Source organism: Ochotona curzoniae, unplaced genomic scaffold, assembly GCF_017591425.1.
Source record: "Ochotona curzoniae isolate NIBS_2020 unplaced genomic scaffold, NIBS_Ocur_1.0 contig_43, whole genome shotgun sequence".
Lineage (NCBI taxonomy): Eukaryota > Metazoa > Chordata > Mammalia > Lagomorpha > Ochotonidae > Ochotona > Ochotona curzoniae.
The window spans coordinates 38272819-38287018 of record NW_024466218.1 but is presented as its reverse complement, the minus strand read 5'-3'; the positions used below and the strand labels follow the sequence as shown (position 1 = coordinate 38287018).

General features: G+C 62.9%; 1 protein-coding gene across 6 annotated transcripts in view; it reads left to right on the top strand.

The window, feature by feature from the left end:
- Positions 1–14200, top strand: part of ZNF516 (zinc finger protein 516) — a 58021-nt gene that overhangs the window by 41585 nt on the left and 2236 nt on the right. For 4 of the 6 annotated variants that reach the window (XM_040985134.1, XM_040985136.1, XM_040985135.1 and 1 more), the window contains exon 3: positions 3332–5029. In XM_040985134.1, the coding sequence (XP_040841068.1) occupies positions 3332–4992 (1661 nt within the window). In that variant the 3' untranslated portion in view covers positions 4993–5029. Of the gene's footprint in view, positions 1–3331; positions 5030–5996; positions 6372–9392; positions 9498–14200 lie in introns of those variants that run through there. The other 2 variants (XM_040985137.1, XM_040985138.1) reach the window with 2 other exon arrangements.

The window sequence follows — 14200 nt, the reverse complement described above, 5'->3', positions numbered from 1 at the left end:
CGCGGGTCAGGGACTGAAGGGGATTTTGGCTGGGAGGCCTGGGAGGTGTCGGGCATGCGTGTTTGCTGCTGACACTTGTCCTGGTAGCAGGAGCTAGCGTCCATGTTCGTTGTGTGGTTTCGGAGTGGACCACCTGTCCCTGTCCCCTCCTGGGGGTGCAGCGAGGACCGGGAGGAGCTGGCTGCAGGCACTGCCCTGCACACTCGACACCCTGGCCTGGTGGGGTCCCCAGCAGCACCTCCTTTGGGGAGGTGGGCTCCTATGGAGTCTTATGGAGACAACTTTGAATGAGACTGGGCTCAGCCTCCTGACTCCTGCCTGGCTGGTGAGGGCTGGGCACTCTGCCGCCTCCTGGGAACTGGGGGTGAGCCGGTGGCCAGCAACGCTCTGGGCACTGGGTGAGGCTCCAGTCCTTGGCTGTTCACCTCAGTGGACTGCGTTGGACACAAGCTTAGAGGAGGAACAGAACTGGAGCCCTGGGTGTGCCGGGAGGCAAGGCACGGGGCCTGCAGCAGGGAGCCCCGGGTGACATTCGTGTGAGGCCAGGCTGTGCTGCGGATGCCTTGGCTGGACCAGCTTGCCAGGGCTGCCCCGGGCTTCTGCTTGGCCCTCCTAGCAGCTGTGGCCGTGCGCTCAGCAGACATACACACCCCTGCCCAGTGAAGATGAGGTTGCAAGCTTGTTTTCAGAAGCGGACTTGCTTGTATTACACGTGGTGGACTGTGGTGGAGCCCGGTGTGGACACTGGAGCGGTCCGATGCGGGGGTCCCCTGTGCTGACGCCATGCCCTGCCCCCTCACACCGTGGGATTGTGCTGTGTGACACGGGGGGCTCTGGAAACAGCCCAACAAGGGAGTCCTTGTGCAGGGGACGCTGCCCACGTGCCCTGGCTCCCAAGTTTGTCCCCTGAACTGCCCTTCTCTGCTCCTCTCTCATTCTTTCTTTCTTTCTTTTCTTTTTTTTTTAATTGGAAAGGCAGAGAGGAGGAGAGACAGAGAGGAAGATCTTCTGTCCCATGATTTATTCCCCAAGTGAGCGCAATGGCCAGTGCTGTGCCGATCTAGTCAGGAGCCAGGAACTTCTTTCCAGGTCTCCCACGTGGGTGCAGGGTCCCAGTGCTCTGGGCCGTCCTCGACTGCTTTCCCAGGCCACAAGCAGGGAGCTGGATGAGAAGTGGAACTGCTGGGATTAGAACCGGCGCCCATATGGGATCCCGGTGCATTCAAGGCAAGGACCTTAACCACTATGCTATCTCGCCGGACCCTCCTCTCTCATTCTGTTGCCCGTAATCCCCTTCCTTGCTGCCCTTGCTGGCCGAGGTGGGAGTGTAGGAGACACTCGTCCACCATGTACTCCGCACGAGGAGCCTCCCTGGGCACTGCCCGCCCTACCCCCGCTGTGGGTTCAGCAAGGCCCAGCCTTGGGACAGCGTCCACGGCCTCAGGGCCAGCTGTTGGGGGTGCTGGCTTCTGCTGCAGGCAGTCCATGCCTTGTGCGACCAACCACGTGGACCAATGGAAGAGGAGGTTTTAGATGATGGGCAGCATGGGGCAGTGGGCCTCATCACTCTGGCCTGGGAGGAAAGGGCCATACTTGGGCACCGGCGCCATCTAGTGGCCATGCCCACACATGGCTCCGGCGGCCTGGGCCTGAGTTCAGGAGGGCAGGGTGGGGATGGCCAGTGTTTGCAGGTGCCACCCCACACCTGGAGCCCTAAGACAGGCTGCTATAGTTTCTTTGTAATGTTTTTGGAGAATGCCACGTGGCACCATTGCCACTTTGGAGCCTATTCAGTGGTGCCAACTAGACTGCGCCTGCTCTGGGCTGCAGAGAACACCATCGTGATTCAGTGGGAGAAGCCACAGGTGGGGCAGTGGGGCCCCGGGACGCTGGGACTCTTCCCATCAAAGAAACATCAAGGAATGGCGGTGAAACGGAGCTGGCAGGTGCTGGGGACCCCCTCAGGTATGGCCGAAGGGTCCCCAGCAGGTGGAATAGCTGAGCATTGCCCTGTGGGGTCAGCAGCACACCTGGGCTTCAGCCATGAGAGGGGCTTCCTGCCGTAGCTGGAGCTTGGTGCTGTGTGCGGCTAGCCATTGGGGGAACAGGGACGAACCCAGGCGACTCAGCTTTGTACTTGGGGAGCTCGGGGACACAGGTTCTGAGCCGGGTGGCTCCTCTGGAGCCCTGGGTACTGGGTGGTGGCTGGCAAGCCTCATCCTTGCTGTGACATTTCCTTTGCAGTTGAACCGTTTAGGGAGTGTGTTGTTTTGCTTGTCCTTGTGCTGGGGTAGCCCGCACCAGGCTGGCATCGGGTGACTGATGGTCGGTGGTCCCCACGCCTCCGTCACTGGTGGCCTGGTGGGGAGTCACAGTGTGTGCACTTGGTCCCCATCCTGCGCTGCCATGCGTGGGCCCCGGGGTGTGGGTGGTGCAGTGTATGAGGCTGCGCTGGGGAGCTGAGCGTCGTGCACGGCCACGCTGGGAGTGCGGCTGTGAGCTGGTACCGGGGCCGTCGGCTTTAGCCCTGTCGTGTCTTCTGCGGCCAGGCGATCTCTCAGGTTTTAGCAGGAGGGATCCACTACCAGGAGCCACGAAGGCCTGGAACATTGCGTCTGCCAGGCCCGGCCGTCCACAGCTAAGGGGAGGGACGGTGGCTGCTGCGGCTGTGGCACCTTCGGCTTGGCCATACCTGAGGGGGTCCCCAGCTTTGGCTTTGTGTCCCCTGATCTCGTGTTACCAGAAAGTTCCTGAGCCCCGTGAGGATCGCGGAGCCCACAGCTGGCTGGAGCTCCCGTGTACAGGGACGCCCTCACCCCCACCGGGGGGGGGCAGGCGGGCAGCTGGGTTGTCCTTTGTCCAGCTCTGCCATCCCTCAGCTCCGGCCATCCTGTGTGTGATGGGATGGCCCCAGCCGGTCCCATGCTGGCCTCTCGGGCCTGCGTGCTGGCGGGGTACAACCACAGGGATTCCCTGCCAGTGGCAGCTTCTGCTCCCAGCAGTGGGGCCAGGAGCAGCTGCCATGCCTACCCTGGGGGCCTGCCTCCTCGTCCGTCCACTGGCTCTGCACGAGTATGGCCGACAGCTGTCGTGTGGCCGCTTTCCTCCTCCCTGCCCACTGAGGCCTAGTCCTGCCCTCACTGGGTGGCCTTGGTCCAGGGTTGCTGATCCCAGCTGCTCCCCAGGCTGGCCTGTGTCACCGGAGACCCAGCTTGGGTACCGGGTGCACCTGGCCTTGGGCCTCTGCACCTGTCAGCCCCCTCATCCCCACCACGTCTGGCCCTCCCGCTGAACCATGGTAACTTCCCCTCTCACGTTTTGCCTCCTCCAGGGGGACAGCCGCGCGGCTGCTGCTTTCCTGACGAGGTGGCGTCCTCTGTGCTCTCCAACGGGGACCCGGCTCGCACCCTCAGAGCCAGCCCGTCCGAGAGAGAGGCTAGCGCGTCCACAGGCCGGAGCGCACTGGACAGCCACGGTAGAGAGACGTCCACGAGGCCTGAGCCGTGCCGGCCTGCTGCCGACTCCAGAAGGTCAGCGACTCACGCTGGTGCTGGCGCTGCCGGGGACCCTGCTCCGGGTGTGGACGGAGCTGCCCCGCCGCTCTCGCCGGAGGGCCGTGCGGGCCACCCTAGGGAAAAGCCTGTGGACGGTCCCCGCGGAGAGCTCCCCGTGGGAGGAAGAAGGGCGCCGGCCGCAGACCTGCTGCCGCTGGACCTGAGTGCCAGGTCGAGCCGGGCCGACCCCAGCAAGAAGGAGGCGGCCTCGTCCTTGCAGGCGTCGCTCGTCATTCACCCGTGTCCTTACTGCGACCACAAGACCTACTACCCGGAAGTCCTGTGGGTGCACACGCGCATCTGGCACCGGGTCAGCTGCAGCTCCATGGCGCCGCAGTGGACCCAGCCCAACGGCCCCCGCGGTGTGAGGAGCAACCTGGCGTTTCTGCCCCGGAGTGGGCGCACCGGGCCCCCGCCCGCCCTGGGCGGCAAGGAGTGCCAGCCCCTGCTCCTGGCCCGCTTCACCCGCACCCAGGTGCCAGGCGGGGCTCCAGGCTCCAAAGGTGGTAGTTCTGCCCCCCTGGCTGCAGGCACCAGAGCAGCCAGCCTGCCCAGGGGCAAGGAGGGCGCCGCCAGCAGCCCGTGTGCCTCGTGGGCATCTGGTACTGACGGCTGCCGACAGCCCAAACCTGGCCATGGCCAGGAGCCGCCCCTGCCGAAAGCCAGGCTGGAGGCCGGCTCCAGAGCGGCGCCTGTCCCTGGTGGTGGCAGTGGGGGCTTCAGCAGAAGCGCCACCCCCACCGTCATCACCCGAGTGGGCCCCCAGCCTCCGGCCAGCAGCAAGCCACTGGAGAAGTCTGGGCCGTCCCCAAGTAAGCACACGGGCCCTGAGCCCTTGAAAGCCAAGTGCAGCCCTCAGGGTCAGGGCCAGCTGCCCATGGACGCCGAAGGAGGCCCTTCTCTACCTCCCTGTGAGCCCTCTCTCAAGGCTGCCCAGGAGTTGAGGACGCTGGCCAATTGTGCCCCGGCTTCCCGAGGGGACACGGCCCCGCAGTCCCCGCCTGGGGTGGCCGGGGCGCCCTCCGGCCTGCACGCCGTCCAGCAGGAGCCGGCCACCGAGGGCCCCGAGACGCACCTGGACGTCCTCAAGCTCGTGAAGCCCTCCATTCCAAAGGACTTGGCCACTCTCTGCCAGGGCTGGGGTGCCGGCGGCCCCGGGCCGGAGCACAGAGGTAAGCCGTGGCCAAGGGCAGGGCCTCACCCCCCACCTGCTGGGGCCCAGGGGGTGGGCAAGGTTGGCGCCTCTCCATCTCTGGCAGAGCACTGTCCGCCCTCATCATGGTGGGGCTGGAGGACGTGGGCAGCTGAGCCGCCCCGGGATCCTGCTGTGTGCCTGGGCCCACAGGGGCTGCACTGCTGGCCTGGGAGGACAGGCCAGGGTGTCGAGGGATGGCTGACACTTCTTGGAAGCGGGCAGCTCCGTACTTGGTCGTGTTGATCCGTCAACAGACGCCAGGTCTCTGAGGGCGGGAACGCACGTGCGTGACCAGTGCTCCCGAGGCCTGGGGACCCACACCACGTTGTATCCTTTGTGCCTGCTCACACCCCAGCAGGAAACGGGGGTTCCGCTGCAGCTCCTGGCCCCTTGTCCCATCGCCCAGTGCCGTGGCTCTGGAATTTTTGCCGTATCTGCACGGATGTGATGGGATGCCTAGGGGACACAGAATGTGTCCTGTTCCCGGCGTGCTTTGGGGTCATTCCACGCCCCGTGGAGGTGGGGTTCCCTGTGAGCCCGGGTTGGTGCTCACGGCCCCGCTGAGGGCAGGCTTGCCTTGGCTGCCTGCGGGGTCAGTGCGAGGAAGTGCTGGATTGTGGAGTGTTTGGGGTTTTGGATTTTCACAGGAGGGATGTCTGCCTGGTGGGGAAGAGTGTGCCCTGCTGGGCAGATGCGCAGGGCACAGTGGCATCAGCAGCCACTCCCCCCCCGAGCCCATGGACCTGTGTGTGGTCCATGCGACTCTGTCTCGTTCCTGGCAGTCTCGGCCTTCGGGGGAGCTGCCTGTCACGGACCTGCCTTGTCCTGCAGTGGGTTTCATGGGGAGTGGCTTCGATGGCCGGGGGTCGTTTCACCAGCCTGAGGGGTGCTGTTCAGGGCTGACAGGTCCTGTGTCCTTCGAGAGGAAACTCGTTGTCCTGTGCTGGTCGCTGGGGCCACCACCCAGCTCCCTGTGGCTGTGCAGCTTTAGCTCCGGAGCCGTGGTGGCATGTGGTGATGTCTGTGGTCAGGGCTTTATGAGCAGGAACGGCCCCAGGTGCCCTGCGCTGTGCGGTCACAGTGGACTCTGCCCCAGGGAGCTGAGGAGCTGCGTGGCATGCACTGTGTGGGGGGCTGGCCTCGATGCCCTGGGGCAGGCCGAATGCTCGCTTGCCTGTGTGGGCCTGGAAGCTGACACAAGCACACAGTTGGCCTTTGGACAGGGCTGACCCCAGGCCTTCTGACAGGTGGGCAGTGTGGCTCGCCGTTGTCGTAGATGCTTGGTGTCACCGAGGGAGCTGTGTGCTGTGCTGGGACCGTGTATCTGGAGACAGGAGCTCCGTCATGCACCTGTGACCACGCGCTCCACCCAGGGCCTGTGTCTGGCCTTGACCGCCCCAAGGAAGTAGAAATGTGAAGCTTTTGAGAACGTCCCAGGACAGAATGAAGTTGGAGCCGTCCGCCTCGTCCGTGACCCGGTACTTTCCTGGGGTCCTCAGAGCTGCTGCTGTGTCGAGAGGGGGTGGGGTTCACCGATCCTGCATAACAGATGCTGACCCCTCTTCCAGGGTGCAGCGTGGCTGGCCGTGGCTTCGCGCTCTTGTTGGGTGCAGTGTGGGAGTCTCAGGCCTGGGCTGAGCAGTGCCAGGGCTTTTTTTTTTTTTTTTAAGATTTAATTTATTTATTGGAAAGTCAGATATACAGAGAGGAGAGACAGAGAGGAAGATCTTCTGTCTGATGTTTCACTCCCCACGTGAGCGCAACGGCTGATGCTATGCCGATTGAAGCCAGGAGCCAGGAACTTCTGGGTATCACACATGGGTATAGGGTCTCAAGGCTTTGGGCCGTCCTCGACTGCTTTCCCAGGCCACAAGCAGGGAGCTGGATGGGAAGTGGAGCTGCCAGGATTAGAACTGGTGCCCATATGGGATCCTTGCGCGTTCAAGGCGAGGACTTAAGCCGCTAGGCCATGCTGCCAGGCCCAGTGCCAGGGCTTTTGCCTCTGATCTTCTCCATGTGGGCTGGCATGGCTGGCCGCGGGGACCATGCCTGGCCATCATGTGGGCATCCCTGGCCATCATGAGGTACCTCTCCTGCTTGGCTGTCTGTCTCCTGGCGTGGCATGTTTGTGACGTTTGCCAAGGGTTGTCCCTGACTGGCTGTGGTCTCGCTGCCGTCGAGATTTGTGTCCATGCCCGGGAGGCTGCCCTTGTCTTGCTGCGGCCACCCCACTGTGGCTGGGCACGTGAGGACCTGAGCCGGCCGAGGCATAGCTGCTCTGTTTCCTTGCAGTCCTTTGAAAGCTGACACTACCAGCCTGAAGTGTTCACCCTCAGCCAGTGTCACGTGGATTGTCCTGTGCCTTGTAGATGCGTCCCATGTGTGCGGTGCGCCTCTCGCTGGGACCGCCTGCAGGGCAGAGGGGCCGCTGCTGGCTCAGAACCCTGGGGCCAGGGGCAGCCACGCTGTGCCTTGGGGCAGTCAGCTGTCCACTGTGCGTGGGAGGTGACCGTGGTGCTTGACCTGTGGGCTTCCAGGCAGAAGGTCGCCACGAGCTGCTGGGAAGGTCACTTCATGGGAATTCTGCCCACCTGTGTCAGCTGGCCGGTGTGTCTAGGAAGGAAGCTTCTGGAAACTATTGGGCGAAGAAGAAGGCCCTGGAGGGCCCTTCACATACTCCCCCTGAGGAGGCAGCTGAGACTGCCAGCCACGTGCTTGGGGGCAAGGGTCTTGGCGTGTCTCAGGCTCTCTGTGTCCCCAGTCCCTGCCGCCCGGCAGACGCCATGGGGACATCGGCTGTGAAGTGTGTGGGGAGTGATAGTTCTAGAACAGATGAAGTGCGAGGTTTTCCTCAGAGGACCTTGGTCGTGCACACCAAGGGTGCCCTCCTGCAGTGAGGAGTTTGCTGTGTGTGGCATCCTTCAGCCTCCTGCCCTGTGGGACGTGCAGCAGGTGGGGCCAGCCGACGGGCCTCATGGGCCCTCTCTGCAGGAAGCTCCGGTTCCAGCAGCAAGGGAGAGCCCTCTGCTCACCATGGCGACTCCGGCTCCCGCGGAGCCAGTGACCTGCTGACCAGCTTGGCGTTTGCAGTAGGAGGGGCGTCATCCCCAGTGAGCAAAGAGCTGATGTGTAAAACGGACAGGAAACTGCTCTGTGTGTGCACCTGGCTGTGCATGCTGGTTTCTACAAGGAGGTTAACAGGTGACCGGAAGCAGCGGTAAGATAGTCCTTACAAGTAGAGCTGTGTAATGGACACAGCCAGCGTGGTCACTGTGCCAGAGGTGGGAGACGCAGGGCTGGGGTCCCCACTCAGCACACAGCCAGCGTGGTCCCTGCGCCAGGAGGATGTTGGGGTTAGGGTCCCCACTCAGCACACGGCCAGCGTGGTCCCTGTGCCAGGAGGATGTTGGGGTTAGGGTCCCCACTCAGCACACTGCCAGCGTGGTCCCTGTGCCAGGAGGGGTGTTGGGGTTAGGGTCCCCACTCAGCACACGGCCAGCGTGGTCCCTGCGCCAGGAGGGGCGTGGCGAGGTTAGGGTTCTCTCAGAGCACATCCTGGGCTGGAAGTCATAGCGGCGTGTGCATTGTGGCTGTGCGCCCCTCAGGTGCAGAGCCTGTCATCGCCCCGCTGGTATTCCTGCCATCACATTGCCTAGTTGTGCTTTCACTGCCTGTGCTTTTGGCATCACGCCCCCCCCCCCCCGCCCCAGTTCGCAGGCCCCTGAAACACTGCCCCTGCTGAAACCTGGGGAAGCGAAGGTGTCCCCATGGGTCTGCAGCACACCATGCGCTTTGCCGTGGTCGGGGCTGCGTGTCCACTCCTGCTTGTCCTGTGCTCCTGCCTGGAGGCCTTGCTGGGCAGGCCAGGCTGTGGCTCAGGGTCCAGTCAGTCCTTGTGTCCCCTCACACTGGGCGCTCATCCTTTAAGCGCTGCAGCGTGGCCATCTGGGGGGCCGTTGAGTGGGAGCTCCCGGGGGTGGCTTGCTCAGACCCTGTGGGCGTTCCTCCATTGACCTTAGCGCACCATCAGTGTGGACAGGTGTGAACCATGGCCCCAAGAATCACTGAGGTCGATGGGCCGTGGTTCTGATGAGGTGTGAGAAGGGGAAGGCTCCGAGCTGGCATGCGGCCCAGGCCTGCGTTTCTGATCTCTGCGTCCATTCCCTGCCCGTCTGGCCTTGGTGGTATGCGTAGCCTAGGGCTGGGCTTTTGGTGAGGGAAGCGGCCTTCAGAGAAACTGGGCTGGCTACCCTCCTGCTGCTGCCCGCCGGGGGTTGCCGCTGTGGCCCGTCGCCTAGTGGGCTGGTCTCAGGTGTCCTGGGTCCAGGCCAGGCCGTGGGCAGAGCAGCCAGGGCAGCTGGTGCTCAGTGGAAGGCTGCTGTACTCACTGTCACTCCACGTGCCAGTTGCCGTCACGTGTCATTTGATTTGCCTGGCAAGGGCAGCTGCTCACAGTCCGGGAGTGAATTAATTTGCTGCGGTTTCACATCCTCACAGGCCTGAGTGTGCCTGGCCGGACACCTGTCGCCAGGGCCTGGGGGTGGCCTGGTACGGTGACTCAGCAGGCAAACTAACGGTGTCTTCCTCTCGCCCCCGCCGCCTCACCTCTGCGCTGCCACCCACCACTGTCACCGTCACCTCAGGGACGCTCCGGTCACAGCCGCGCCCCGGAGACTTCATCTGTGCCGAGTGCGGGAAGAGCTTCCTCCAGCCCGGCCACCTCAGGGCCCACATGCGGGCGCACACAGGTACCGCCACTCCTGGGAGCCACCTGCCCCTGGGGGTTGGGGTCGGGTGGCGGGAAGGGAGGGAGGGATTGCTGGCCGGCTTGAGCCAGGAGGCCACACCGCCTGCCCAGTAACTAGTGAGAGAGGCTATGGGCAGGTGCTATTAGACAAGGAGTGGAAGCAGGCTCCCAGGGGCAGAGAACCCCTCGGACCCCTCGGTGTAACCGGCTCTTGGCCGGCCTCAGACCCCACCCGGCAGTGCTGGGTGCTTGGACCCTCGGGACAGTGCTGGGCCTGCTTGGACCCCTTGGGGCAGTGCAGGGCCTGCTTGGACCCCTCGGGGCAGTGCGGGGCCAGCCTCAGACCCCACGGGGCAGTGCTGGTCAACTTGGACCCCATGGGGCACCTGTTCCGGACCCCACGGGGCAGTGCTAGGCCATCCCTGGGCCCCACAGGGCTTGGACCCCATGGGGCAGTGCTGGGCCGGCCACAGACCCCACGGGATGGAAGGCAGTGTTCTGCAGGGCCCCTCCACCTCACCAGCCCTCCGGGGACCCCATGAGGCTGAGCCCTGAGCCAGTGCATTGTGGCCATGCTCTGGGCAGCTGCCTGAGAAGCACTGGGGCACCTGTGTGGGCCCAGCTACAAGTGCGGTGGGATGAGGTCTCATTGCTTACGGCCCCCAATTCTGTCAGGTCTGCCATCCCGAGGCAGGCTGAGTATGCAAGGACCATGCCCCATGGAGCATGTGACAGTGAAGTGGCCTCCCCTGCCCCGGCCAGCTGGCTGTGCCCACCTGTGTGCCCATCTGGTGGGCCTTGAGCGCTAGCTGCTGCTCTGTGAGCCCCATCCCTTGAGCTCCCGCAGTAGGTGTGGCTGACACTGGGGGTTCTCACGCCTGCACCTGCCCCCCTCCACACCACCAGAGTCAGAGGTCCCGTGGGGCACAGGGCTGTGTCTGATGGTCACTGAGGTCACGGCATGTTTCCCTGAGTGTGTGATCCTGTGCGTCTTTGATCCTGACTCTGCTCTGGACCCCGCGGGGGAGCCCTGAAGCGTAAGGCCATGGCAGCATGAGCAGTGCGGCGTGGCAGGCACGAGGCAGGCACATGCGGTGACTTCCAGGACACCATGGCTGGCCTGGCTGCGTCAGCTGCACCTGTCAGTGTGTGTACCAGGGACGAGCATTAGGGCTGCCTGGTGTGGCAGAGCTCCTGGCCCTCACCATCCCAGCACTTGGCACTCCTCCCCACGGTCTGGTTCTGCCAGTCTGTCCCTACCCAGGTGGCTTCCTTGCCACTGTGAGGCAGAGTCCCAGGCCGCAGCCCGTTTCCATGCCCCGGGAGTCAGAGGTGTGGGAACCATGCTGACAGCCTACCCTGTCGTGCCAGCTCATTCCTGTGAGACTCCTGGTGGCAGAAACGGTCGCTGTACGCTGTGCAGCCTTGGGGGAGTCACACTGCTGATGCGTTTCACTGGGGATTACCCAGAGATGGCCCGGCTGTGCCTGGGCTGCGCCCTGCCTCGCAGTGGCTGCAGGGACCCTGGCTGCGTGGTCAGCGTGTTTGTTGGAGTAGGGGTTAGAGGAGGCCCAGGCAGAAAGCGTCACTGAACCCTTGGCCCTGTGTGGGGCTCACGTTGCCCTGGGAGCTGGTAGAAGGTGCCTTCAGCTCTGGGGTGGACCTGTGACCTGTGGGACCCCCTGCCTGCTCCCCGGAGAGTGTCCTGTTGGCTCGTGGGGCAAGGACATTGGCACCACCTGTGTTCAGGACCCCAGCCTCCGACGGCACCCGTGCTGCGGGGAGGAGGGGTGCGGATGTCCCTGAGCGGGCAGTCTGCTGGACGGCTTCGGGAACCGCATGAAGGAACAGAATGGGCAGGGAAGGAACCGCACTGCAGCGCATCGAGTTAAGCAGCCTGTGACACCCGGTCCAACGCTGGAGCACAGGTCAGCCTGCAGTGCTTGGCACTCCTCCCACCCCCCACTGTCAGGCGGCGTGTCTGAGGAGCACGTCCCGGGCACAGGAGCCTCATGCAGGTCTCCCATGTGGGTTTAGGGAGCCGGGCCCTTGGGCCGTCCACAGCTGCTTTCCCAGGTGCATTAGCAAGGAACTGGATTGGACGTGGAGCATCCAGGCCTCTAGGTGGTGACAGCAGCTCCCAGCCGCTCTGCTGCGTCGTTTAACCCAGGTGGTCCAGGTCCTCAGGGCACATTCGGTCGCCCTTTCAACCTCGTGTGTAGCTGTCGTGTGCAGCGTTTGTGAGTGTCCGGCTTGAGCAGATGAGTCAGACTCTGCTGGGGGGGGGCTGGCTCTGGGTCAAGTGCTCCACTTGATGCAGTGAGTCAGTGGACGCCTGCTCACGTGTGCAGTGGGTGCTGGGTTGCAGGAGTGGGCCAACACTGGGCTCTCCCACCCTTGTGCCTGCTTAATCCCAGGGTCTACTGGGCCCTTGGAGGACACGGGAAGACCAGGCTGTGCAGGGAGCCGGCAGTTGTGTGCCGTCCGCTCGCTTGGATGCTTTTTAAGAATAGTATGCTGAAGTGCGGCCGTTCCCGTGCTGTGGGTGTTTGGAATTGTTGCTGTTTGTTTTTTTCTATTAGCTTGTTAAACGTCCCATGTTAGATAATTATTGAAAGCCCCTTCCTGGGCCTCAGTGACTGGCTTGTTAAGCTCCCTAGCCAGAGGCCAGTACCGTGCGTAATAGTTGATTTCTCATCATTCTGGGTGTGACTTCTGAAAAAGTGACGCTGGAGGAATAATTTTATTCACCAGAACAGCAGGAAACGAAGATGCGAGCGGCAGCCCAGCTTGCCTGCGTCTTGGCTTGGGTGCCGCCGGCAGGTCCAGAGGACCCGGCTGTAGGTGCTGCCGGCAGGTCTCGGTGCCTGCATAGTGTGTCATGTGCAGATCGAGTTTCCATGGTCAGCCAGTGTTTTTTGTCCAGGATTTTTAAAAAAAAATTATTTATTTGGAAAGTTAGAGGGAGAGAAAAATTATGTCTGCTGGTTCATTCCCTGAGAATATGCAGCTGCCAGGGCCGGCCCAGCAGCCCGGGGCCCGTCCAGGGCCGGCGCAGGAGCCCGGGGCCCGTCCAGGGTTGGCGCAGGAGCCCGGGGCCCGTCCAGGGTCGGCGCAGGAGCCCGGGGCCTGTCCAGGGCCGGCGCAGGAGCCCGGGGCCCGTCCAGGGTTGGCGCAGGAGCCCGGGGCCTGTCCAGGGCTCCCCTCTGGGTGGCAGGGGTGCAAGCATGCGGCCCGGGCTGTCTTCTGCTGCTTTCTCAGCTGCATAGGCAAAGCGCTGGATTGAAGTGGGGCAGCTGGGCTGTGAAGCTGACCTGTGCTCCAGCGTTGAACGGGGTGTCACAGGCTGCTTAACTCGATGTGCTGCAGTGCGGTTCCTTCCCTGCCCATTCTGTTCCTTCATGCTGCTGTGTTGAGTACTTAGAGCAGTAACCCACGAAGCAGTGCTGGAAGTGGTGTTCGTGGAAGGAGACTGCGAGCCCACGGCTGCCGTTATTGCATCGGGGCCTGTGTGCACAGCCGAGCATCCAGCTGCTTGGGGTATCTGCATTGCCAGGTCCTTCCGAAACAGGTGTTTCACAAGCCCTCTGAGCCAGGCAGCTAAAAACTTCAATCTCTTGGGCCCGACACAATAGCCTAGTGGCTAAAGTCCTTGCCTTGCGTGTGCTAGGATCCCATACAGGTGCCGGTTCTAATCCTGACTACTCCACTTCCATCCAGCTCCCTGCTTGTGGCCTGGGAAAGCAGTCGAGGATGGCCCAAAGCCTTGAGACCCTGCACCCGTGTGGGAGACCCAGAAGAAGCCTTGGCTCCTATACCAGATGGGCTCAGCTCTGGCTGTCATGGCCACTTGGGGAGTGACTCAGAGAATGGAGGATCTTTCTCTGTCTCCTTCTCTCTGTAAATCAGATTTTCCAATAAAAATAAATAAACCAAACCAAAAAACAAACAGAAAACAAAGCAGCCATCAGCCCGTTGTGTGTTTGAGGCATGTGCTCTGAGCCCTGTGCAGGGCCTCCGGTGCTGGGCGGCCGGCCAGTGGTGTGCTCTCCTTGGATTCAGAGCTGGCAGGTGCGTGGCAGTGGGCCTCAGTGCAGACACACACCCCTCGCAGAGCGAGCTCTCCCTCTTGGAGTCAACTCGTAAGCCCGCCTTGCACGTCAGGGCTTCCTGGAGACACTGGGGCCTGGCCCCGTGCACCAGCCCGTAGCTCCCGGTTGCGGTGTGGCATCTTGACAACCACCAGTCCCATGGAGGGGGTCCTCCGTGGTGCTCACGCCCTGGCTTCTCGGTGACTGCGGGGCCTTTGCCACCTCCGCCTTGCCCACATTTGAGTTGATCAGTTGGCTGTGTTGCTGCCCATCCTCCCCCACCCCCAGCATGTCGCTGGGTCTCCTGACTTGGTCGTGTGTCTAGGCCGACCAGTGCCACTGCAGTCTGTTGAGAGGCTAGCTAGAGAAGCCTGCCCCCGACGCCAGACCTTGTCTCCTCTTGGTCTTGGGGTTCCTCTGGATGCAGCTAAAACCAGGGGGTCTTTGCTGGCCTCCCTGTGTGCACATGTGTGGGTTCCTAGTGGGTCACCCTTGTGGGAGATCCACTGAATGCGAGCGTGGTATACGATTCTTCCTGTATGTGGTTCTGGCTCTCGAGCTGTGGATGCTGTTGTCCAGGGACATGCCAGCATCACTCAGACGTGGTCTCTGC